Here is a 24,828-nt window from a genome sequence, read left to right on the forward strand (position 1 = left end):
GGACTAAAAGTCCACCTGGAATCGAGCCCCCCGCCCCCCGCATCGTGTTTCCAGCAGTGGCCAAACCAGATGCCTCTAGGAAGCCCACAGCAGAGACCTCTTCTGTCGTCTCCCATCCCAAACAACTGGAATCCAGATGTCAATGTTCCATTTAAGTATCCTAAAGTATAGACCAATAGCAAACTTATTCTTTAAATATGGATCGTCATGTAGCCAAAATGGCACCATCTGTGCACACGAGAGGGCGGCGGCATCAGCACACCTGGAGGAGCCCCGAGGCCAGAGGACGTCCAAAACAAATTGGGGGGGAAGGGGGACCCTAAAGATAGCCCAACGAGGACTGAACATGCTCAGTTAACAGGCAATGCTCACTGAGCATTTGCGAGGAGGGAACAGAAAGGAGCATTTGTGAATAGGCCACAACATTCCTGCTAAGTCCTACTTTGTATAGTTGATTTAATAGCTGGCTTGCGGAGGAGGGCAACCTGGACAGAGACGGTGCTTCACTCGTCTCCAGCCCTAGTCAGGATCACCCTCCTCATTGCATGCGCAATTCGCAAGGGGAGCTTTCCTCGTGTTGAAAATAAGAGGGATGAGGAGGCTCAGATCAGACTGGGACCACAACAGGCGAGTGGGTAAAAAAATCCCACACACACCCAAAATACAAAATCTAACTGTATTTTTAAAAACCAACTACTTAAGGACAAACTATGTGGCAAGCATCGATGAAGTTTGTTAAGATCCTGCTGGATCAGGCCAGTGGCCCATCTAGTCCGGCATCCTGTTCTGACAGTGGCCAGTCAGATGCCCCAAAGGGAAGCCCACAAGCAGGACCTGAGCGCAAGAGCACTCTCCCCTCCTGCGGCTTCCAGCAGCTGGTACTCAGAAGCATACCATCTCCGAAAATTGTTGACACCCCTGTCCCTGCTGCCAGCTCCTTATGATATTGAGCATGGGCACACGTGCAAGCTGTCATAAGGGGATAATGCAAAGACTAGGTCTGGCTGGTCAGCATCAACCCTTACCAGCAATTGATTTATTAAATGCATTTCTATCCCACCCTTCATCAAACCAATGCAGAAACGGATACAAATTCCAATTATACCAGGGCTGGGAAACCTGTTTCACCCAAAGGGCCGCATTCTCTTCTGCGCAACCTTCCAGGAGCCACATGCCGCTGGTGGGTGGGTCCAGAGGCAAAAGCAGGCAGGGCAACAAATAAATGTGAACTGTACTTTTGTACTATGGACTAGTTTCTTCTCACTCACACATGGCTCTCCATCCGCCATCCAGGCAAGCAAGAAGCGTTAGCAGAGTGCAAGGGCACACTTCCAGGTAGGCAAAAACACTAGAGGAAGGCGCACTGCAGGGCAGGCGAGAGGTGCGGTTTGGGAAGCTTCTGGCCTGGGAAGAGTCCCAAGGGCCACACAGAGAGGCCTAGAGGGCCACATTTGGCTCCTGGGCTTGAGGTTCCTCATCTGCGATTTATACAATGAAGCCATCAAAATAATTACAATGTTGCATAAAAGTAGAATTAAGATAAAAGAAGACACCAGAAACGTAAATGCACAGGTCTCCTGCTTCACTCGAGCCTTATTCATGTGTTACTCACATGTAGGCCATAAGTGTGTAGAGCAAGGAATGGGGCCATGCTTTTAGACTTGCTCCTGATGTGACAACTTCTCCTTTCATGTTGTGCATGGCTGTGTGAGGTGAAAGCCTAATGTGGGAGCTGCTGTTCACAAGTAGGGGCTCCATGCGATCAGGATGCTGTCGTAAGTATGCTAAGATGCTTTAAATAGCCACACTTTCTTGGTCTCCTGTGGTGAATAACAGTTGCCTCCAGGCGACCAGGCGGGGAAACTGTGCGAGAGTTTGTTCTGTTTTCTCGTAGGCCACAAATGACTGGCATAGGCATGTGTGGTAGACCTAAGTTCTTGAAAACAAGAAACTTGGAGGTCCGTGGAAACTAAAATGGATAAAGACGCTGCCACAAATGGAGAGGTGTTGCTTTTCGTGAAGTCTTGCAAAACAACTCCAGAAATGTCACTTGCCCACAAAGGTTTTAATAGCCTGCCTTCCCACACATACCTAGGCCAGCTCTTTGTATTTATTTATACAGAACTCTTGCAGTTCACCCTTCACCCAAATGTCCCAGGATGATACACACATATTAAAACAAAATAATATACTAAAAATAATGTTACACTCACAATATTGTTGTTGTTGTTATGTGCCTCCAAGCTGACTACGACTTATGGCAACCCCATGAATCAGCGACCTCCAAGAGCATCTGACATGAACCACCCTGTTCAGATCTTGTAAGTTCAGGTCTGTGACTTCCTTTATGGAATCAATCCATCTCTTGTTTGGCCTTCCTCTTTTCCTACTCCAAGAGGCACCAGAGATCATATTGTTGGATAATGGAACAGACCAAGGAATTTCAGAAGAAAATCACCCTGTGCTTTATAGATTACAGCAAAGCCTTTGCCTGTGTAGATCATGAAAAACTATGGAATGCTTTAAAAGAAATGGGGGTGCCACGGCATCTGATTGTCCTGATGCGCAACCTATACTCTGGACAAGAGGCTACTGTAAGGACAGAATATGGAAAAATCGATTGGTTCCCCATTGGAAAGGGTGTGAGACAGGAGTGTATTTTATCACCCTATTTATTTAATCTATACGCAGAACATATCATACGGAAAGTGGGATTGGACCAAGATGAAGGAGGTGTGAAAATTGGAAGGAGAAATATCAATTATTTAAGATATGCAGACGATACCATACTACTAGCAGAAACCAGTAATGATTTGAAACAAATGCTGATGAAAGTTAAAAAGGAAAGCACAAAAGCAGGACATTGAACTTGTCAAGGATTATACCTCGGCACAGTCATTAACCAAAATGGAGACAATAGTCAATAAATCAGAAGAAGGCTAGGACTGGGGAGGGCAGCTATGACAGAACTAGAAAAGGTCCTCAAATGCAAAGATGTATCACTGAACACTAAAGTCAGGATCATTCAGACCATGGTATTTCCGATCTCTATGTATGGATGTGAAAGTTGGGCAGTGAAAAAAGCGGATAAGAGAAAAATCAACTCATTTGAAATGTGGTGTTGGAGGAGAGCTTTGCGGATACCATGGACTGCGAAAAAGACAAATAATTGGGTGTTGGAACAATTTAAACCAGAACTGTCACTAGAAGCTAAAATGATGAAACTGAGGTTATCATACTTTGGACACATCATGAGAAGACAAGATTCACTAGAAAAGACCATAATGCTGGGAAAAACAGCAGGGAGTAGGAAAAGAGGAAGGCCAAACAAGAGATGGATTGATTCCATAAAGGAAGTCACAGACCTGAACTTACAAGATCTGAACAGGGTGGTTCATGACAGATGCTCTTGGAGGTCATGGATTCATAGGGTCGCCATAAGTCGAAATTGACTTGAAGGCACATAACAACAACAACAACCAAAGTTCCATTGTGAAGTAGCAACGTCTGCCCTTATTAGAAGCCTGAGGAGACTTCTGACTTTCTCCTACCGAAACCTTCACCTAGCTCAGTACTGTCTCTTATTTGTGAGAGCAAAGCAACATACACACTATACTTTGAAAGCACATGTCTCCCTCCCCCAGAATACTGGGAACTGTAGCTTGCCCCTCACAGAGCTACAATTCCCAGCACCCTCATCAAATTACAATTCCCAGGATTTTTTTGGGGGGGAGTGGGAGTCATGAGTTTTAAATGTATGCTATGTTTGCAGCCTGAAGGCCTACTCTCAAAGCAACCTGTCCAAATTTTAAGGCTGTCTTCCAATGGCTTTCTCCATCAGAGGAGAGACAATTATACAATTGTCTATGTGCATGAAAGGGGAGTGTGTTAGCCACTGAGAAGAGACTTCTCAGTGGCTGACTCGCCTCCTTTCACTCTAATTGGCTCCAATCAGCAGGAAAGGACAAGGAGGCATGTTAGAAGATTCTTTTCAGTGGCTAACATACTCCCCTTTCATGTTGATTGGCTCATAGGTTGCTGGAGACAAAGGGACCCTGCTGGGACCCTGCTCTCAAAAAAGTAAGGAGTCTAAGACCCCTGAAGACCCTGGATGACTACACCCCTGGTTGAAGATAAGCTAGAAGGATAGCCTGAACAAATATTGAAGTCTTGTTTAATCAGTGTTGGAAAAGTCCTTTGTGTATTGGCACCTTTTTTCATGTTCACTTAGAGCTGGTGTCCCGATGTGGTACCCATGGGCACCATGATGCTCTCATACAATCATTAGCCAAGGATCCTTGCCCCTCTCAATCATGTGCAACACGCATGTGTGCATGCACCCACACATTGAAGTGCTGGGGGTGGCTTTTTGATGTTGTTTGGGGGTTGCCTTTGGAGGGGGGCATGCTGCCTGCTTTTTGTGTGTTTTATTTGTTTTGGGGGGTGTACAGCCTCATGAAAACCTTATTCATAGGGTCGCCTTAAGTCGGAATCGACTTGAAGGCAGTACACACACATAGGTATTTTGATTTCAGATGGGGGGGTGGGTTCTGAGCAGCATCTTCTGTGAAATTGTGTTTTTTTTTCCGGTGCCTTTGACAGTTTCTGAGATTTCCAAATGTGACCCTGAGCTCAAAAAGGTTGAGGACTGCTGAGCACAACTCCTGATGCAAAAGCTGTAATATTTCCCCGCATGGACAAACTTCTTTATAAGTAGGGCAATTCCTGCTTTTGCATATGTGACTATTTGTTTAGCAATTTACAGGAATTTGTCATGATCTGACACAATAACCTTTTCAAGATCTTTCCTGTTTAGCAAGACCATCTTTCTACATCCACACTAAATCCCCCTGTGCTACTCATCCCTCTGCACCAATTTTGTGGTTTTATTTCTTTAGAATTTTTTTTCTTCATTCCCCACCCCTTAAAAAAATTACCTGTAAAAGTGGTAAGTGATAGCTGTAAATTGTTTAATATGTAGAACACAGAACTTAACACAAGTCAATGACCTGAAAGTGTTTGGGAGGGGAGGGGAAATGGGAAGAAGGAAGTCTTTTAGTATAGAAATCTTAAAAATGTAAATGTACTGCCTTCAAGTTGTTTCTGACTTATGGCGACCCTATGAATAAAGTTTTCATGAGGCTGAGAGGCAGTCACTGGCCCAAGGTCACCCAGTGAGCTTTGTGGCTATGTGGGGATTCAAACCCTAGGTCGTAGTCCAACACCTTAACCACTACACCACACTGGCTCTCACATAGAAATCTTACAACCTTCTAATAAACAATAATAACAACAAAATCACCCTGGTGGAGCTGTCCACCACAGTAATTTGTTTGAATTTGCCCTTTTATCAACCAAGCCTGTAAAAATCTGGAAGGATCTGACTGACAATGTGAGCTTCCTGATTCCGGGGCCCAGGAAATCACAACAGGGCGCAATAATGGACATCTGTAGCCTATTTTATTCCTTGGGAATGTAGAATTACTCCGAGGTCTTCTGAGGCAGACTTGAATGCCTGAAATGTCTTGAAAATGTTTCTGTGATGGTCGTGGTTATGATTACATTAAGGTCCATGGTGCTTTACAGAGTAATAATATGACAAAGGCATCTCTGTCTATTTTGTACACTGCTTAGACTGCAGCCTTTCCCAACCTTTGGGTCCCCAGATATTGCGGGACTACAGTTCCCATCTTTCCTGACCATTGGCCATGCTGGCTGGGACTGATGCGAGTTGTAGTCCAACAACATCTGGGGACCCAAAGGCTGGGAAAGGCTGGCTTACAATCAAGCAGTACATAGATTTTGATGAATAAAGAAACAAAACAATGTCCTGAGCAGTTTACAATCTCAATCTGTGAAAGAGAGAAAGGGAATTATAAAATGGATTGTTGGCAGTTCAGGCTCTGGAATAATGGCAGAGAGTGCGAGAGAGCAGATCTATGGGAACATGGATGGGTACCTGGGGAACAGAAAAGCAAAGGCCAGGGACCCACCACTGGGAGACGAAGGTTATTGGAAACAGATATGAAGCAGCTCATCACCTTGGAGGATGGCCTTGGTTGACTCTGGACCAGTAACCCAAAGCCTTCCCAGCTTACGAATTCACTGAGTGTTGTAAGGGCTCTTCACATGTTATTTATGTATTCATCTAACAACATTTGTATACTGCTTGATTCTAAAAACACCCCTCTAAGCGGATTATGCTATATACACGCATGGGCGTATTATGTGAATGACTGCGCAATGTTGATTTTCAGAGTCAACATCAGGATTGTACCCCATAAAAATGTAGAGTGTAAATTGTGGGTACTGCTGTGCTTGCATTGTTGCACCTGGGGGTACAGGTTGCCCTTTATTTATTAATTATTTTATTTATATCCTGCCCTTCCTCCCGGCAGGAGCCCAGGGCGGCAAACAAAAGCACTAAAAACACTTTAAAACATCATAAAAACAGACTTTAAAATATATTAAAACAAAACATCTCTAAAAATATTTTTAAATAGCTTTAAAAATATCTTTTTTAAAAAAGAAGAAATTTTTTTAAAAAATTAAAAAGCAATTCCAACACAGACGCAGACTTGCTGTAAAGGTTGTCTTGTTACAATGATACAAGGAAACACAAGACTGATTAGATGAATAGGTGGGTGACTCGCCCAGGTTTCAGCTCATAGCTGAACAGGGCACTGAACATAAGTCTCTGTGGCCAAGCAGTCTCATGTCAGAAGTTTATTGATGAGGTTTCCAGTCCAGTTTTCCTGCCTTACACAAACCTCTGATTGTAAATAGTAGTGACATCTTCAACTTTGCTTGTTTTACAGAATCATGCTCAAGAATGGAACCAAAGTATGCGTTTATTTTATTTATTTATTTATTTTATTACATTTTTAGACCGCCCTATAGCAATAAGCTCCCAGGGCGGTGTACAGCATGATAAAACAGGTTAAAATACAAAAACACAATAAAACATAATTAAAAATTTTCAATTTTAAATTCAAATTTTAAAATTTTTAAAATGCCTGGGCGAAGAGGTAGGTCTTTACCTGGCGCCGAAAAGATAGCAAAGAAGGCGCCAGGCGTATCTCATCAGGGAGGGCGTTCCATAGTTCGGGGGCCACCACTGAGAAGGCCCTAGCTCTAGTTATCGTTCTCCGTGCCTCCCTATGCGTTGGGACATGGAGAAGGGCCTTCGACATTGAGCGCAGCGACCAGGTAGGTACATAGCGGGAGAGGCGTTCCGCCAGGTATTGCGGTCCGATGCCGTTAAGGGCTTTATAGGTAAGAACCAACACTTTGAATCTGGCCCAGAAACATATTGGTAGCCAGTGCAGCTGGGCCAGGACAGGTGTTATATGATCAATTTTTTTTGTCCCAGTAAGAACTCTGGCCGCAGCATTCTGCACCAGCTGAAGTTTCCGAACCGTCTTCAGAGGTAACCCTACGTAGAGTGCATTACAGTAGTCCAATCTAGAGGTTACCAGAGCATGGATAACTGTGGCAAGGTTCTCCCTATCCAGATAGGGTCGTAGTTGGGCTACCAGCCGAAGCTGGTAGAACGCATTCCGTGCCACCGAGGCTACTTGAGCCTCCAGTGACAGGAGCGGATCTAATAAGACCCCCAAACTACAGACCTGCTCCTTTAGGGGGAGTGTAACCCCATCTAGGGCAGGTCGGACATCAACCACCTGGGCAGAGAGCCCCCCCACCAACAGCATCTCAGTCTTGTCAGGATTGAGTCTCAGTTTATTAGCTCTCATCCAGTCCATTATCGCGGCCAGGCAGTGGTTTAGTACATTAACAGCCTCACCTGAAGAAGATGAAAAGGAGAAGTAGAGCTGCGTATCATGAGCATATTGCTGGAAACGCACTCCAAATCTCCTAATGACCTCGCCCAGCGGCTTCATATAGATATTAAAGAGCATGGGGGACAGAACTGAACCCTGTGGGACCCCATATTGGAGTATCCAGGGACTCGAGTAATGCTCCCCAAGCACCAGCTTCTGGAGACGATTCTTGAGGTAGGAGCACAGCCACCGCCAAGCAGTGCCTCCAACTCCTAAGTCCGCAAGACGTCCCAGAAGGATACCATGGTCGATGGTATCAAAAGCCGCTGAGAGATCAAGGAGAACCAACAGAGTTACACTCCCTCTGTCTTTCTCCCGACAGAGGTCATCATACAGGGCGACCAAGGCTGTTTCTGTACCAAACCCCGGCCGAAAGCCCGATTGACATGGATCCAGATAATCAGTTTCATCCAAGAGAGCCTGGAGCTGGTGAGCGACCACACGCTCTAAAACCTTGCCCAGGAACGGAACATTTGCTACCGGTCTATAGTTGTCAAGATTTTCAGGGTCCAAGGAGGTTTTCTTTAGGAGCGGTCTCACCACCGCCTGTTTCAGGCAGGGTGGTACCACTCCCTCTCGTAAAGAGGCATTGATCACCTCCTTGGCCCATCCGGCTGTTCCGTTCCTGCTAGCTTTTATTAGCCATGAGGGGCAAGGATCCAGAGCAGAAGTGGTCGCCCGCACCTGTCCAAGCACCTTGTCCACGTCCTCGAGCTGAACCAACTGAAATTCATCCAATAAAACAGGACAGGACTGTGCTCCGGACACCTCATTAGGCTCAACTGCTACAATATTGGAGTCAAGGTCCCGGCGGATGTTTGCGATCTTATCTTGGAAGTGTCTCGCAAACTCATTACAGCGGGCTATTGATGGTATTATTGCGTTCTGAGGACCAGAGTGTAAAAGTCCCTGAACAACCTTATAAAGTTCCGCTGAGCGGTTAGAAGATGAGTGAATGGAGGCAGCAAAGTACTGCTTCTTCGCTGCCCTCACCGCCTTCACATAGAGCTTGGTAGAGATCTTCACAAGTGCAAGACCACAGCCTTCGGGAGTTCGTCTCCATTTGCACTCAAGCCGTCTCCTTTCTTGCTTCATCACTCTTAGCTCCGGGGTAAACCACGGAGCCAATTGAGCTCTGCAGAGGAGAGGGCGCACCGGGGCGATCGTGTCAACTGCCCGGGTCATTTCCGTATTCCACAGATTGACCAGGCTTTCGACAGGAGCGTCAGTTTTATCAGCCAGAAAACTCCCCAGAGCCTTCTGAAAACGTTCAGGATTCATTAGTCTCCGGGGGCGGACCATCTTAATAGGTCCTCCACCCTTGCAGAGGGGAGAAAACATTGTGAGCCTACACCTCAATAGGCGATGATCTGTCCATGACAGAGGAATAGATGTAAAATCCCTCACTCCCAGATCACCATCCCCTGCTCCAGTAGCAAAAATTAAGTCTAGAGTGTGCCCCGAAATATGCGTAGGGCCAGTAACAAATTGAGACAGCCCCATGGCTGTCATGGAAGCCATGAAGTCCTGAGCCGCCCCAGACAAAGCGGTCTCGGCATGAATGTTGAGATCCCCCAATACCATAAATTTGGGGGATCGCAACACCAAACCCGAGACCACCTCCGTCAGCTCAGTTAGGGATGCTGTTGGGCAGCAGGGTGGACGGTACACCAACAGTATTCCCAGTCTGTCTCGCTGGCCCAATGTAATATGGAGACACTCCAGACCATTAGCTACCTGGATAGGGTGCCTAATGAGAGGGATGGAACTTCTATAGACCACAGCGATTCCCCCTCCCCGACCCTCGGATCTACCCAGATGCTGAACCGAGTACCCAGGTGGGCACAGCTGGGAGAGATTAATGCCTCCCAGATCGCTCACCCATGTCTCAGTAATAAACGCCAGATCGGCCGCCTCATCCACAATTAAATCATGGATGAGGGAAGCTTTATTATTTACCGATCTGGCATTAAGAAGCAGCAACTGGAGATCCGAGAGTTGGCTGATAGAACTACCAGCAATCCTGTGGATGTGGGGAGGACCGGAACACGGTACAGCCACCAATTGTCTGTGCCGAGTTCTCCTCAACCGGCATGTCCTCCTCACAACGCCATACCTCCCATTACCCGTCACTACACTAACAGGGGCCCCCTCTGGTCCCCCCTCCCAATACCCTATCCTCCCACCCAGGCACATAATAAAATAAAATAAAATAAAAATACACACACACTCACAACATACAGTCATACAAACATCCACTCATTCCATTCAGGTCTACACAACAACCACAGTCCCGTGCTCCATGCGCACCAACGCAGCTCTCAAACCGTTCTTCCCGGGAAAAGCGCCACCTGGAGCCTGGTCCTGCAAGGTGCCACGTGCAGAGCAGGAGCCCAAGAAGGAGAGAGCAGAGATGTTGGCCAAGCAGCAGCAGCAAAGCAGGCAGATGGCTCTCCCTCCCTGGGCAGTGATGGTCCTCTTCCCTTGCAGGCACTGGATCTCCCAAGCCCCCTCAGCCAGCCGGCTTATATATCCCCTCCAGAGAAGGGACAGGTGGAACAGAATCAGGCACAGCTGGCTGAGTACCTGGGGCCTGGTCCTGCAAGGTGCCCACGTGCAGAGCAGGAGCCCAAGAAGGAGAGAGCAGAGATGTTAGCCAAGCAGCAGCAGCAAAGCAGGCAGATGGCTCTCCCTCCCTGGGCGGTGATGGTCCTCTTCCCTTGCAGGCACTGGATCTCCCAAGCCCCCTCAGCCAGCCGGCTTATATATCCCCTCCAGAGAAGGGACAGGTGGAACAGTATCAGGCACAGCTGGCTGAGTACCTGGGGCCTGGTCCTGCAAGGTGCCCACGTGCAGAGCAGGAGCCCAAGAAGGAGAGAGCAGAGATGTTAGCCAAGCAGCAGCAGCAAAGCAGGCAGATGGCTCTCCCTCCCTGGGCGGTGATGGTCCTCTTCCCTTGCAGGCACTGGATCTCCCAGTTGATCCCAAAGCTAACTGGGTGCAGCATTTAGTGGAGATAATCAGAAGCATGTAAGTTCCAATATATCCTCTCCTCCTCACTTGTTATTGAGCCACCAGACTGGGCAGTGTAGCCTGCCCAGCAGTCACTAACCTGGCTGGAGGCATCGTTCAAGGTCTCAGGCAGAGGTCATTTTCAGCTCTCCTGCTTGGAGATGCCAGGGGTTGAATCTCAGATCTTCTGCATGCACAATTTGTTCTCTGCTATTGAGCTTTGGAGGCCCTAACTGTGACTATTTGGAAGCACTGGCTCCCGTTGCAGGGTTTTTGAAGAAGAGTATGTAAGTCCTGCTCAGCCTAAGTTCAAGTGAGAACTTGTAAAGCAGGGATGGGGAGCTGGTGGCCCTCTGGATGTTGCTGGACTACAGCTCCCATCATCTCTGACCACTGGCCATGCTGGCTGGGGCTGTTGGAAGTTGGAGTCTGTAAATGTAGTCATAGCCTCCCCTCCCCCCCAAAAAACCCCCAACCAACAGGCTTGTATGCAAATTGCACACACTTCATATGTCCAACAACATGTGGAGGGCCACATAAATAAATAAATCCTGGGAACTGTAGTTTGTTAAGGGTGCTGAGAGTCTCTGGGAAGACAGTAGCTCCACAAGGAATGTCTAACAGTTCAACACTCTCGAGTGATTGCCTTCTCTCTTCCTGTGTACGCCCCATGCGTTTAAAGCACACCCTCCCCCAAAGAATCCTGGGAACTCTAGTTTGTGAAGGGTGCTGGGAGTTGAACATCTGTGAGGGATATGCAGTGGTGGCTGGTCTATTAGGGCAAGTGGGACACTGCCCCACCAACTTCAGTCTGCCTCAGTCAGCCAGCCCCCACCTGCCTGCTTTCTTACTTGCAGCCAGTCCAGTGGGTGGCACACTGTCAACTTCCTCTTCCTTAGTCTTTGCATTGATGCCCTTGTAGAACTCAGCAGGAAAAACAATGCGGGCTAAACTACAAGTAATTGGAAGTATTACCTCTGATTGGCTGTGCCTCTGCCTGTGATTGGATCTGGCTCCACCCACTGTTGGGCTGCCTGTCTTCTGCCCCACCAGTCCAATGGGCGCCAGCCACCACAGGGAATAAGCTACGGTTCCCAGGATTCTTGAGGGGGATTGCTTTAAATGTATGGCGTGTACTCAGGAAGAAAGAAGCCAATCATCCAAGATGGTTGGACTGTAGACACCAATGTCAGGAAGGCCTGATCATTTAAGTGGCTACTTGCCATGATGGCTATGCTCTGCCTCCGTGGTCATATGATTCCGAATACCAGTTGCTGCAAACCACAGAAGGGGAGGTTGCTGTTGCACCCAGGTCCTGCTTTTGGGCTTCCCGTAGGCATCTGGTTGGTCAATGTAACAACAATGTAAGAACAGGATGCTGGACTAGATGGCCATTGGCCTTTTTATGTTCTTATCTCCCATGCTGTCCCCAAATAATCTACCCATCTGGGCTGTACCAGCTCCTGTATTAATTATTATTTATTTTATTATTTAATAACTTGCCTTTCCTCCATTTATGTAATGATGAAGAATTACATAAAAATAATTTAGCACCATAAATATTTGTTGCATGCCTCCCCAATCTCCGAGCACTGAGATTTCAGGGGTCCCTGCGCTACTCCAGGGTTTGGTTTCCTTTGGGAAGAAGGTCAGCGGAGACTGCAGTATTTTTATGTAATATGGTTTATTTATTTACACACATTCCAACCTGAGCTTAAGATGGAGGGGTTTAAGGCATCAGCAGTCCAATATCCAGCTTTTCCATCAGTGTTACAGGAGGCATCCTAAAGCCATGATGCAGAGAGCCAGCCTCTATGCCTGCCTCCAGTCTCCAAACATTCTCTAGACAATTCTAAAACTACAAACCTCTCCTGGGCTCCAGGGGGGGCAGTGGCTCTCCTGAAGAGTTTTAATGACAAAAGGGTCTTCCTGGCCCATTCACCACAACTGATAGACCCATTATCCTACCTGGCCACTCTATTAGCTTAACAAAGGAGAGACTCCTGTCGGGATCAACTTGAAGGCAATCCTTTTCCATTTTTACAGAAATGAGGTGAGGGTTCAGTATTGATAAGAAAGGAGCAGGGGTGTAGGTGTTCAAGGTCAGACCCCTTTCTTTTTTGGGAGCCAGGTCCCAGCAGGGTCCCTGTGTCTCCAGCGTCCTATGAGCCAATCGGCTTGAAAGGGGAGTGTGTTAGCCATTGAGAAGAGTCTTCTAAAGCAGTATTCAAACCTGGCCAGATTATTATACAGTCTTAGATGGGGACGTGGATGTGACTATTAAGAAGGGACCCTGCACTTCTCAATTTGACACTAAACTACTGGAAAAGAGGCATCTACTTCTATCACCTCCAGTGTTGCCAAATTTTGCGCTGCAGCCATCAAAATTCACCACGAACTGACTCTAGCCACCTTGTAATTCTTGGTTGTTTTGTTTTGTTTTGGATTTTATAACTATGCCTTTGACTATTCTATTTTATAGTACTGTGTTTTAACAATTTTATCTGACTACCTATTCATAGGGTAGCCATAAGTCGGGATCGACTTGAAGGCAGTCCATTTCCATTTTCAAGAACAGTCAGAAGAGCCCTGCTGAATGTCTATTTAGCCCAGCCTTCTGTTGGACAGTCAGTGGCCATCCAGACGCCCATGGGAAGCCCACAAACAGGACATGAGCACAACTAGGGATGGATGAATCTCTCATTTTCTCTCATTTTCTAATTTTTACAGTCTTAAAATCACTTTTCCACATTCATGCAGCAATGTGATTTTTTTTCTCATGAAAACTTGGCATCATTTTAGTGTGAATTCCTCCTAATAAAAGATACGTTTGTGCATAGCTTTGACTAGCACACACATATTTGCAAGCAATTTCCCCTAATGTAATGCATTTTTGTATGTTATTTTCACAAATATATGCATGTTTATGTACTCTTTCCCTTATGTATTTTTGTACACGTTGGTTGGAGAATTACATTGCAAAGTCCAAATTTTGAAGGATGGCCGTGTTTCGGTTTATTGTTTGAGAACACAAATTGGATAGTTTCTCATTAAATCTCAAACAAAATTTAATTTCTGTTCCATCCTGAAAAATTGCAACATTCTCCCATTCATGTCTCCCAACTGCTTATAAAATGGATTAATGCCTATGTGTGGAGAGGGAGAGATAAAGAATGTTTTTTGATTTTCTATTCTCTGAGACCTGGCAGCACAAGAAAGAAATGCAACTCAAGTTAGTTACTTTTTAGCACATTTCTCCCTTTTGAGTTCTGCAATAAAATGGAAACAAGGAAGAACAGAAATTGGTTTTTTGCCAAGGTGTAAACAGAAGTACAAAAGAAGTAATTGTTTTGTCTTCACTTTTTATAGCAGGGGTGGCCAAAGTCTCAAGACCAGAAGAGTTGTGCAGTGGAAAAAAAACCTTCTCCCCCAATGGTCGCCTTCAAGATTCACAGCCGATTCCTTTCTGCTGTTGTGCTCCTGGCTCTAGCTTAGGGATGGGGAGAGATTTGGTTCAGATCGCATTTAAAGCCGAATTTATCAAATCCACACTTTCTGAAACAGTATGAGAATCAAACACAGCCGTCCTTTGAAAATCGCACTTATTCAAATTTTGTGATGCAGTTCTCCAACCAAGCAATGTTTACAAAAATGCATATGTTGAGGGAAAGTGTGCATAAGAATGAATATATTGGTGAAAATAAAATACAAAAATGTGTGATCTATCCATTGCTTGCAAAAAATGTGTCCATTAATCAAAACTGCATACAAAAATGTTGCAGAAATGTGGAGAACCAACTTTAAGATTAGAAAAAGTGAGGAACGGAGAGAACCAAGATTGACAGATCATTGCATCCCTACTCCAGACTGACAGATTCAGAGCTCAGTATGGTTCCTTGCCCCTCACCCATGACTAGGGCTGCATGCACACCATACATTTAAAGCATATTTCTTCCCCCAAAGAATCCTGGGAACTGTAGTTTACCCCTCACAGAGCTACAATTTTCAACACCCTTAACAAACTATCCTTAGTCTGTCTTTTACTTTGTAGACCGAATAGGAAAGCAATATATTTTGATTATATACAGATTTTATCAATTCAGCAACTGTAATGGCTAGAACATGTCAGAGCCAAATATTTCCCATGAAGCTTCCTCCCTCTTTCTCAACCCATAATTCCTGCTAACAATGTGACAGAGACCAATAGAACAGCAAGGTCTTTCTGACAGCCTAAACGCCTTCCAAGCCACAAGCATGTCTTATCCTTTGGGTGATACTTCCACAAGTGACTTTAATGTGCTATCAAATGCAATAAGTGTATGTGTAAGGTCAGGGGACGACAACCTATTTGGGCCAGTGCGCACATCTGGGATTTTATTTATTAATTTCTAAAAATATTTATACAGTAGGGCCCCACTCATACGGCAGGTTACGTTCCGGATCCCCACTGTAAAGCGGAACCCATTGAATAGAATGGCGCGCGATGCTCAAAAACCGCTGTAAAAGCAGAACAAGCACCGTATGAGTGGGGCTTTAGTCTAATTGCATCTAATTGAGACCACTGTATTAGCGAATTGCTGTAAAGTGAAGTGCCGTAAAGCAGGGCCCTGCTGTATACCACTATTCATAAAAAAATATCAAAGCGTTGTTTGACAATCATCCACATATAGACACATACTCTAAAACCATGTAAACATTTACAGAAATCATTGACTGACTACTGCAAAAAAGACATCTCAATTGACTGCATAAGCCTGGCAGCAAAGAAAATTTTTCAGCAGGCATTTGAAAGTCAAAACAGAAGGTCCCTGCTGAATTTTGAGGAAGTGTCTGCTGTGAGGAAGTGGCACAACCTAAAATGGCTGCCATGGGGCATGATGTAATGCAGGTGTGGATAACCTTTGGCCCTCCAGATGTTGCCGAGTTACAGCTGCCATCAGCCCCAGCAAGCGTGCTCAATGGCCAGAGATGATGGGAGGTATAGTTCAGCAACATCTGGGAAGGCCAAAAGTTCCCTGTGCCTGGTATAAAGGCAGCCACATCTAAAAGAGCAGAAAAGGAGACAGTACCATCACCTGACCTGTCAAGGGGGAAAGGGAGGGAGAAGGCATCTCCATCAACCACTGCTTGTTCACTCAGAGAATTGAGCTATTTGCTCCTCTCCACTGCAGGTGTCCAATCCTAGCATCCAATGAAATGTGGGCATGCCTGAGGGGTCTTGTGCAGTATAGGAGAGGGTGAGCCAGTGCAAACAGGAACTGAGCACTCTCTCATGCTTTGTGGATTTTTGAAGGCAGATTTATGCAGCCCTTTCACAGATACCACAGGAGATGCTACTTGGAGGTGCCACAGAAGATCCAGGAGCACCCCCAGACTATGAACCTGCTCTTTCAGAGAGTACAACCTTATCCAAAGCAGACAATTGACCAATCATATGCACTAAAGTTGGGACTGCGGGGAACTGCACTACTAATGCCGAATTTTACTATTTTAAAATTGGTTTTGATTCCTTTTTATCTAGCAATATGATTGGTTTTAATATTGGATGTAGTTTAATTTCATTTTAATGTAGATTCTGTATGTTTTAATTATATGTGCTTTTATCAGGAAGCCGCCACGAGTTCCAGTATTGGAAGGATGGCGGGATATAAATAAAGAATAACTAACTCAGAAATCACCTACCCACAGCATCTCCATCTTGCCTGGTGTTATGGGGTGGGGAAGCCTTGCAGGTCTTTGTTTCTTTCACTGAACAACATGCACATCTGGATAGGTGTGTGCTCCTGTGCACATGTTAAACAGCGAGGGAAGGTCCCTGAAGTTCAGTCTCTGGTGAAAAGATCTCAGTGCTATGAAAGACCTCTTAGCTGAGGCACTGGAGAGCTGCTGTCAGTCAGAGGATGCAATACTGGACTTAATGGAAGAATAGTCTGTTTATTTGTATTGTGGTGTGGAAGCGCATCAACTGGAAAGAAAGGGGAACAATTGCACCTATCTCTAGTGAGGTTCCTTTGGTTTAGAGCTCAGTTGCAGAGGGGATGCCAAGGGACTCACGGTTGCATGTCAGGATGAAACAGAATGTACAGCAAGAAAGCTGAAGCACCTTGGACAGCTCCTGGAACGTTCAGACTAAAACCCAGAGTGGATGCCATTGCCCCATTGACGTGGAGCCACTAGCTGCCACTAATCCCAGAATTCAAGTTCTGTAAATAGCCTCAGAACCAGTTCAGAAGAGAGTTGTTTGTCTTAACCTTCCTGTGCGGCTGACCTGCACACTGTTGCCCATGAGCTGTCAGCCACAGAAGAACTGCTGGCCATCAGACTTGCAGACATCTCCATGGCCTCAAGAGAGCAGTGTATCCCTGTGTTTATGGGGGAAAGATCAATATTCTTTCTATTGAACAGAGAACAAAGTTGAAAATAATACAGGCAGCACAACTTGAACATTTTCACTTCCCTAAATTTCTTCCCGACCATTTATTCTTCCTCTTCTACAGTGCCAGAAATGCACGCTGCTTTATTAAGTGAGTGGTTAAGTTACTATCTTGTCCCCAATGCTGCTTAACATCTATACGACGCCATTAGGAGCAGTCATCAAGAGATTTGGGGCAAGGTGTCAGCAGTATGCTGATGATACCCAGCTCTGTTTCTCTGTAACATCTGAATCGGGAGAGGCTATGCAAGCCCTGGACTGGTGCCTGGACTCAGTGGTGGGCTGGATGAGGGCCAATAAACTGAGTCTGAATCCTAGGAAGATGGAAGTGCTGTGGGTTGGTGGTTCCCGAGTGCATATGATTGGTCAATTGCCTACTTTGGATGGGGTTGTACTCTCTGAAAGAGCAGGTTCATAGTCTGGGGGTGCTCCTGGATCCATCTTTGTCGCTAGAGGCTCAGTGATTAGGAGTGCCTTTTACCAGCTTTGGCTGCTAAGACAGCTGTGGCCATTTCTAGACCTTACACCTCCCATACTTAGGGACTGAGTCCAACAGTAATTCATCCACCTCTTCAATCCAGAGCAAAACTGAACTGATTGGCTATAGAGAAGATCTAAGGACTTTGCTGCTCCAAGGGGGTCACCATCTTGCTTAGGGAATTACTGTTTCCACCAACACCATACATCATTCTGCATTTCTAACAGCCTTGGCTCCTTCTCCCTATCCATCCAACCCTAAAGTTATATCTACTCTACAAACATGTTCCGTGTATATTAGTTGTACAGAAATTTCACAACTCCCAGGAAGTATTCTTAAGGGAAAGCCAGAGAATTTAGGATCCCTAGTTTCACTTATGCAGCTGCAAATCCTCAGGGAGTGGGGTGGATAGCAGCTGAGCTGTGAACATGCCTTAAGAAACACAGCTATTATCTTGCACTCTTCTCAAGGTGTTGCTTGTTTTATTTATATTTTTATATTTCTCTTGTGCATTTCCATAATTCAGTTTCGCAGAACAATTTATTTGCAAGGGTTTTCATATTTTTTTCCTGACCTCAGAACCATAATATATGGTTGCTAGCAAAATGTACGCCTTCCCCTTTTGAATGCTTCCAAAGCTACACCAAGTGGTGGTATGAAAGCCAAAACCCAACATTATTCAAAATATGATTAAAAAGACACACATTGTAAAGTGAGAGAAATTTTATTATTTGACTTTTTTGTACCTATTACAACAACAAAAATTAATCATCACATTCTAGTGGGATAATAAGGTTAAAAAACAACCACACAGATTATCAGAACATGAGGGAACCACCCAGAGATTAATAGCATGGATTAAAAAAAAAGCCGTCAGATATGCTACATTATTGTTCAGTGTTTTTAATCATATTACAATACCTGCTCCTGCAATATTTAAAATAGATTTTAATTCTCCTAGAAAGAAACTGGTTGTTTTTTTAAAGTGAAATCAAAACAGACTTAATTAATAGAGCCCCAACATAAATATTCTGGGAACTGCAGATCTGGATTTTAGATCTGGATTTTAGAATACAGTTAGCAAACAGAAATAAGAGAGCGGGCAGCACAATAGTGTCACGCAGAGAAAAGGCAGGTAGGATTGGGACCATTCCCCGCACCTACCCCCCCTCCTCTCCGATGGCATCTTCAGCACAAATTAATGCACAATAAAAAGATGTCTAGAAGGGCCCTTTAACTGTGGATTGAACCTGGGACTGTATATGATTTTGGCATAGACACGACTGGCACAGTGCAGGTTGTGTATGCATTAGAACTGTGGGTTTTCAGAAATGGAAACACGGTCTAATTGCATTTTTTGTGGTGGGGGGGAGAAAGACACAGGTTCACTGAATTTGCAGAAATGCAAACACAGCCTAATTAGGGACTCAAACAAGATTGAGGGTTTTGCCCCGCATTAGGCAGACACAAAGAAAAGAAAAAGTTGTGCTTCACATTTGGGGCTTGTGCATCATCCATCCTTTGTCTTCCAAGGCCATTCCAGACTTTGGTTTGTTTCAAGAGGAAGAGGCTGCTTTCTTCCTGTAGGAGAGATTAAAATATAGAGTAAATGAAAAATAAAAGATGTTCAAGGGGACTATGATTGCAGTGCCTTCAAATCACAGGAGTTCCTTGTGTGTAACACAGCCCTGCAGAATTTGTGGCTGGGGATGGACAAATCTGTCAGTTTCAAGTTCTCTCACTTTCTTATTGACCCAATCATAAATTCCATTCTCCACATTTCCGCATCAGTTTACTACTTTTTCTAAAGTCCTCATGAAAATTCATCCACATTTTAGTGCAAATTTATCCTAATATACACATTTTTGCATGCAAATTTGCCTGATATACAGTACACATGTTTGCAAGCAGGTTCCCCTAACATAATGCATTTTACATTTTTTATTAATATATGCATTTTATGCACCCTTTCTCCCTAATATATGCATTTTTGTGTATAGTATTTGGTTGGAAAACTGCATCACAACATTCAGATAATGCAATTTTCAAAGGATAGCTATGTTTTGGTTTGCATATTGTTTCAGGAAGTGCAAATTAGGTAGGCTTGCATTGAAATCTGGACCAAACTGAATTTCTCCTCCATCCTTACTTGTGACCTGCCAAACTGAATGGAGTCTACTTGAAAATCAATAAACCTCCTCTTTACTTTTTGCTTCCTGCCTTGCATTGCAGGCCTGTGGTCAAGCATCCAGGTGGCATGCCTTACTTCTGGTATACTGTGTTCAATTTGGTGGCCTGCACATTCTGCAGGCCTGTTTATTTAAACGGCAGGGAAATTCCATTCGCAAGGCCAGAGTAAATGTCATCCTAAATACATTATCTATGGGCAACTCCCCTTTTCCTACAGTCATTGCAGAACGTATTGGGTTTTCTTTTTTAGAAACACTTTATAACCCGCCTACTTTCCAAAGAATGCAAGGCAGCTGAGAAGTCACAGTACAAAAACAGTCAGTTCAAAGTATCAAAAGAATTCCCAGGTTAAACTCAATAATAAAAACTAAATTAAAAAACTACCCCACCCCACAGTAATAATTGCAACACAGACAAGCACTAGACAGGCCCGTAGCCAGCCTAAAAGTTCACACAGGGTACCAAAAATAGTACAGGGGACCAAAAAAAAACCCCTGTAACAAATTTAAATTCTTTTGGTAAAAATAATTTAGTGGCACCAGAAAAAAATTAGGGGAGTAGGGCCCCCCTACCCCCCCCACCGGTATGGGCCTGGCACTAGACAACAGATTAATCAACTTACCCATTTCCTGAGATCATGAGCCCCTACTTCATAATTGCATGGAGGAAGAGAGTGGGATCGTCCATGCTGCCCCCCCCCCCCAATATCCATGTACCGAGGGAAAATGTATGAAGATGGAAGCTTCCTCAATGTGAGTAGCCTCCTCTGATGATTAAGAACCTCACTGCAAAGGCTTCTAAATCTTGGGGGAAGTCTACCCAAATAGAGCATGCTTCCCTCTTCATACTTTCCCCCCAATGCTTGGATGGTATTTACCAAAAGGCTTTACAACAGGAGTGGGGAACCTGTGGCCCTCCACATGTTGTTGGACGTATGAAGTGTGTGCAATTTGCATACAAGCCTGTTGGTTGGGGGTTTTTTGGAGGGGAGAGGAGGCTATGACTACATTTACAGACTCCAACTTCCAACAGCCCCAGCCAGCATGGCCAGTGGTCAGAGATGATGGGAGCTGTAGTCCAGCAACATCCAGAGGGCCACCAGCTCCCCATCCCTGCTTTACAAGTTCTCACTTGAACTTACTTAGGCTGAGCAGGACTTACATACTCTTCTTCAAAAACCCTGCAACGGGAGCCAGTGCTTCCAAATAGTCACAGTTAGGGCCTCCAAAGCTCAATAGCAGAGAACAAATTGTGCATGCAGAAGATCTGAGATTCAACCCCTGGCATCTCCAAGCAGGAGAGCTGAAAATGACCTCTGCCTGAGACCTTGAACGATGCCTCCAGCCAGGTTAGTGACTGCTGGGCAGGCTACACTGCCCAGTCTGGTGGCTCAATAACAAGTGAGGAGGAGAGGATATATTGGAACTTACATGCTTCTGATTATCTCCACTAAATGCTGCACCCAGTTAGCTTTGGGATCAACGCATACTTTGGTTCCATTCTTGAGCATGATTCTGTAAAACAAGCAAAGTTGAAGATGTCACTACTATTTACAATCAGAGGTTTGTGTAAGGCAGGAAAACTGGACTGGAAACCTCATCAATAAACTTCTGACATGAGACTGCTTGGCCACAGAGACTTATGTTCAGTGCCCTGTTCAGCTATGAGCTGAAACCTGGGCGAGTCACCCACCTATTCATCTAATCAGTCTTGTGTTTCCTTGTATCATTGTAACAAGACAACCTTTACAGCAAGTCTGCGTCTGTGTTGGAATTGCTTTTTAATTTTTTAAAAAAATTTCTTCTTTTTTAAAAAAGATATTTTTAAAGCTATTTAAAAATATTTTTAGAGATGTTTTGTTTTAATATATTTTAAAGTCTGTTTTTATGATGTTTTAAAGTGTTTTTAGTGCTTTTGTTTGCCGCCCTGGGCTCCTGCCGGGAGGAAGGGCAGGATATAAATAAAATAATTAATAAATAAAGGGCAACCTGTACCCCCAGGTGCAACAATGCAAGCACAGCAGTACCCACAATTTACACTCTACATTTTTATGGGGTACAATCCTGATGTTGACTCTGAAAATCAACATTGCGCAGTCATTCACATAATACGCCCATGCGTGTATATAGCATAATCCGCTTAGAGGGGTGTTTTTAGAATCAAGCAGTATACAAATGTTGTTAGATGAATACATAAATAACATGTGAAGAGCCCTTACAACACTCAGTGAATTCGTAAGCTGGGAAGGCTTTGGGTTACTGGTCCAGAGTCAACCAAGGCCATCCTCCAAGGTGATGAGCTGCTTCATATCTGTTTCCAATAACCTTCGTCTCCCAGTGGTGGGTCCCTGGCCTTTGCTTTTCTGTTCCCCAGGTACCCATCCATGTTCCCATAGATCTGCTCTCTCGCACTCTCTGCCATTACTCCAGAGCCTGAACTGCCAACAATCCATTTTATAATTCCCTTTCTCTCTTTCACAGATTGAGATTGTAAACTGCTCAGGACATTGTTTTGTTTCTTTATTCATCAAAATCTATGTACTGCTTGATTGTAAGCCAGCCTTTCCCAGCCTTTGGGTCCCCAGATGTTGTTGGACTACAACTCGCATCAGTCCCAGCCAGCATGGCCAATGGTCAGGAAAGATGGGAACTGTAGTCCCGCAATATCTGGGGACCCAAAGGTTGGGAAAGGCTGCAGTCTAAGCAGTGTACAAAATAGACAGAGATGCCTTTGTCATATTATTACTCTGTAAAGCACCATGGACCTTAATGTAATCATAACCACGACCATCACAGAAACATTTTCAAGACATTTCAGGCATTCAAGTCTGCCTCAGAAGACCTCGGAGTAATTCTACATTCCCAAGGAATAAAATAGGCTACAGATGTCCATTATTGCGCCCTGTTGTGATTTCCTGGGCCCCGGAATCAGGAAGCTCACATTGTCAGTCAGATCCTTCCAGATTTTTACAGGCTTGGTTGATAAAAGGGCAAATTCAAACAAATTACTGTGGTGGACAGCTCCACCAGGGTGATTTTGTTGTTATTATTGTTTATTAGAAGGTTGTAAGATTTCTATGTGAGAGCCAGTGTGGTGTAGTGGTTAAGGTGTTGGACTACGACCTAGGGCTTGAATCCCCACATAGCCACAAAGCTCACTGGGTGACCTTGGGCCAGTGACTGCCTCTCAGCCTCATGAAAACTTTATTCATAGGGTCGCCATAACTCGGAAACAACTTGAAGGCAGTACATTTACATTTTTAAGATTTCTATACAAAAGACTTCCTTCTTCCCAATGATCTACACTGTGACACAGGATGTGTAATACTAAGACTCCATTTCCCCTCCCCTCCCAAACACTTTCAGGTCATTGACTTGTGTTAAGTTCCGTGTTCTACATATTAAACAATTTACAGCTATCACTTACCACTTTTACAGGTAATTTTTTTAAGGGGTGGGGAATGAAGAAAAAAAATTCTAAAGAAATAAAACCACAAAATTGGTGCAGAGGGATGAGTAGCACAGGGGGATTTTGACATTTATCTTCCTCTTTTTTTGTTTTCGGCTGCAAGATTCTAAGACGGCCTTTGGCAACTGTATTTCCAGGGACAATGGGAATGGGTAGCCCGTACAATCTGGAGAATATCAGGCTGTTGATGTCTGTAGCCAATATAAGGTGTGGCTAATTGTGGCATGGGAATAGGTTTTGTTGGGGTTATAGGCTACAGCCAAGGAGGGGAAAGTTTACTCTCCCCTCTGCAGCTGTGACCCTCCTCTGCCAAAAACACCTCCTGCATCACAATTAGACTTGAAATAAGTTTCCTGTTGGCTACAACAGAAGGCTTTTTTCAAGCCTTAATGTTGAAGAGGCTTTGATCTTCCAGCAGATTGTTGCAGGGGAGGAAGGTCAGCTCTTGCTTCCAGCTCCACTCTCCAGGAAGACCAACCCCTGCCCCATGAGCATTTCTGAAAAAATCCTACAGCCTAATTGCTGGTGGTGGGGAAGAGAGAGTGTGTGAGCGGATAGTGGCACTGCTTGCATAGTGGGGGTGCATGCCTGGTACCCACAACAGTTTCTCCAAACATGCCCACCATGGGTTTAAAAAGGTTGGCACATAACAGGGTGGGGCACTGGATCTGTACAGTGGGCAGACTCTTATCTCCCCCATCAGTCGAGGGCCAACTTTGACAGGTGAGTGAGGCCATCCACCTGATGTCACAATGACATGACACTGAATGACCTGTTCTTGCCTGCAAGTTTTGAAATCAAAGGCATAGCTGATTGTCAGATCTTGTGAAGTGCCATGCAAGACCCATCACGAGCTCATCGCATCTTGCAGAATGTTATTTGTGGGCCTTTGCAAAATCCAGCTATCAGCTGATAGGCAAAGCTTGCCAAGCCTGTGCACAGGGCTTCGCAAACCCTCTTTTGGCTGAGCCATGTCTTTACCTGCCCAGATGTAGGGCAAATAGGCGTGGCTTGACTGAAATGACTTCACAGGCCAAATGGGGAGGCCTGGCAGGCTTAATTAGGCCACAGGTTCCCCACTACCGGCACTTAGCATATGCCAGGGTGGTTTTTAAGAGCAAACAATGGCGACATCATCACAGTTCTCACCACTTTCTGAGAAGCAGGAGTACATGGGCACACAAAATACACAAAAAGCAGATCAAGGATAACAGGCAAACAAAAAACTGAAAATCTGCAACAGGGGAATGCCATGGGAAAAGACACACCCTCAATACATCTTTACAGCAAGTGGAACAAAAGCTTGCCTTAGGCGCAAGAGATGAAACACCAGCTTTCAAAGAGGAAGTAGATGTGACATGTTACCCTATATGCATTGGCCCCAATCCCTTTGTAATTGTCAGTGC

The 24,828-nt window shown here is 44.9% G+C and overlaps 1 protein-coding gene across 2 annotated transcripts in view; it reads right to left on the reverse strand.

Moving 5' to 3' along the window:
• Window positions 1-18,518: 18,518 nt before the first annotated feature.
• The window catches only part of LOC133364383 (C-X-C motif chemokine 13-like), a 29,619-nt gene continuing 23,309 nt past the window's right edge, over window positions 18,519-24,828 (reverse strand). For both annotated transcript variants that reach the window (XM_061584806.1, XM_061584805.1), the window contains 2 exons: window positions 21,385-21,468; window positions 18,519-19,345 (listed from right to left, as the gene is read on the reverse strand). In XM_061584806.1, coding sequence (XP_061440790.1) covers window positions 19,321-19,345; window positions 21,385-21,468 — 109 coding nt within the window. In that variant the 3' untranslated portion in view covers window positions 18,519-19,320. The remainder of the gene's footprint in view (window positions 19,346-21,384; window positions 21,469-24,828) is intronic.

Source organism: Rhineura floridana, chromosome 9 (assembly GCF_030035675.1).
Source record: "Rhineura floridana isolate rRhiFlo1 chromosome 9, rRhiFlo1.hap2, whole genome shotgun sequence".
Classification (NCBI taxonomy): Eukaryota; Metazoa; Chordata; class Lepidosauria; order Squamata; family Rhineuridae; genus Rhineura; species Rhineura floridana.